The 2,607-nt window shown below is 27.8% G+C and overlaps 1 protein-coding gene across 1 annotated transcript in view; it reads right to left on the reverse strand.

Moving 5' to 3' along the window:
• Window positions 1-735: 735 nt before the first annotated feature.
• LOC115242306 (putative tricarboxylate transport protein, mitochondrial) overlaps window positions 736-2,607 on the reverse strand; it is a 4,113-nt gene continuing 2,241 nt past the window's right edge. The window contains exons 3-4 of the mRNA XM_029818513.1: window positions 1,882-2,102; window positions 736-1,709 (exon numbers count right to left, since the gene is read on the reverse strand). Coding sequence (XP_029674373.1) covers window positions 1,527-1,709; window positions 1,882-2,102 — 404 coding nt within the window. The 3' untranslated portion in view covers window positions 736-1,526. The remainder of the gene's footprint in view (window positions 1,710-1,881; window positions 2,103-2,607) is intronic.

Raw genomic sequence — 2,607 nt, forward strand, 5'->3', positions numbered from 1 at the left:
CCCCCCCCCCCCCCCGTATATTGGGGAGGAGAGCGCCCGTTTTCAGTAAATTTTATCTAGATCCATCGATTATTCAAATTGTACGAAATGTTCCGGGAACAACCGGGTATATTCTTTGCATTAACCAGAGAGAAACTGTTATGACCGGGATACCATGTATATATAAAAGTACGAATGATGGAAGGACTTTCTTCTATATATAATGAGAGGGAAAGTTGTACCAATCTTTTCTGTATAATTAAGATCTGAAATTTTTAAATAACATGTATATGGAATCGATCGTATATATATTCTTCGATATTATATTATTCATACTTTTTTATATTAATAAAAATATATATTTTATTTATATCAGAATTATATTTTTCAAAAAACAAACAAACAAAAGTTGAATCATTTCACAAGTATGCGCTCTTTAAAAAGTCGCTCGTTCTTAGATTCAGACAGTTTTCCAAACTATTTTTGTAGTCTTGGAGCTATGCCAATTTGTAAAAAAAAAAAAGCTATTACTGAGAGCTACAAAAAAGCTATTACTGAGAAAATAGATATATTAAAACGAATGAAAGATCAGACTCTAGCACTTTTCTAGCAATTTTCAAACAAGATTCCATTTTGAAATATTAGTTTAACATACTCTTTTATGCAATGTTAATATTATCATATATTTGTATGTTACTTATATATTCTAATTATCAGAAAAAATATCATATATGTCAAGAAATGACTACATAGGAATAAGATTAGACTTCTTTTATTAATATACGTTCTCTTATTTTTACCTCTGCAACATTGGTATGATCCTCTCGGATGTGAGAAATTATACAAAATTAAATTCGTTGAAGTGTTTTTTTCCCTGCTCGGTCATTAAATGTGCTATTTCTCTTTATACAAAATTGTACATAAATATATTTTATTGTTAACGCTGTATATATATATATATATAAATGGACATGTAATTATGTATTGGCATACAGATATATTATATATAGACTATTTCCACACATGTCAGGAATTTATGAAGATGTTATTCTCGTACTTATAACTCGGAACGAATGTGATTCCAGGAATGTATGTCGTTGCAGAATATTGTTATTAGAATATTTTATAACTAAACAAATATTTATGAATAAAACACAACAATTCAACAAAACATGAAGCTTTCGCAATTAAAAAACAATAATTTTTGTGCACTGCACATTATAAATAAATGCTAGAGCCGGAGGTAGCAACATCACATCATTGTGCAAAATTACTCTCTGTCATAAAAATCGATTTAAAATCGATCAAATATAATGCATTCGCGATATTTATGTTTTCCTAATTTTTTACACAAACACTCCCAAGCTGGAAAGCTTTTATCGCGCGCACATATATATATATACATATATCTTAAATAAGATAAATAAACTCTGACGAAACAAATATATATGTCATACAAATATGCTTATAAAAAGTATGTCAATATGAAAGCAATATTTGTAAAATTTGAAAAAATGTATAATGTGTATATACAAAATGCGACAGACCTAAGGCCATACTTTGTTGAAAAGTTCCATGAAGGAATCATATATCATGAATGTTATAGCGACGTCTAGACATACTCTGCCCAGTCGTGGAATGGTTCCTTTGTAAAATGCCATTGGACCCTCCTTCTTCCACACTTGAATCACACAATCCATACTACTCTTGTACTTTGAAGCTTCCAATCCCTAAGCACAAAGATAAATTGCAAGTTCGGAATAACAAAATCTGACAGAGATAAAATCAGATAATATGAAGATATATATATCAGTTTTAAAGAAATTAATAACATATATAAATATATATGCATAAAATTTTTAATATAAATATATAAATACATATAATATGCATATTATATACCTGCATCCTAGTTTTTATAACATCAATAGGTGTATTTCCAAAAACAGATGCTGCACCAGCAACTGCGCCAAATGCACCAACAACTACTTTAGGAACACTTTTGGTATTGTCACCTCCTTTGTACCAATCTTTTAATGTTTCCATCACAAAGAAACGAATAGCTTGATTGGATCCTTGCTTTAAGATCGTAGGTACTACTCCTTGATACACTCCTTTAAAACCTATATACATTAAAAGTAGCTCATGTATTACTGTTAACATATTTCCTACTATAATTAAGTATAATTGCACTTCTAATTTATTATTTATATATAATGAATTTTTTAATAAACTTCTTTTTTAATTACAATTATGTATCCACTATTTAATATGGAAACAAAAAGTTGAGTATTTTACAATGTACTGTGATAAACCAACTGTGTAAGCATGTGTTGTAATCTGCTGACCCAATTAAATAAAATTATGTAACTCTTAAGTGGATTGAAGGTTAAACTGTATAATGACACTTATATTGCTGAAACAATTTTATAATATTTTCCTTTGTGTATATGTTGCATGTATATTGTAAGTAAATTGTAATTTAAGTATATTACAATTTATTTAAATAAAAGAACACAGATTAATAAAAAGTTAAAATAAAATGTATCTAACAAAATAATTCACACAAAAGACCAATACGAGCAAATTTAGATTTCGTTGAAAAATATATTTAACATAATTATATAT

This window comes from Formica exsecta, unplaced genomic scaffold (assembly GCF_003651465.1).
Source record: "Formica exsecta isolate Colony F162 unplaced genomic scaffold, ASM365146v1 scaffold59, whole genome shotgun sequence".
Classification (NCBI taxonomy): Eukaryota; Metazoa; Arthropoda; class Insecta; order Hymenoptera; family Formicidae; genus Formica; species Formica exsecta.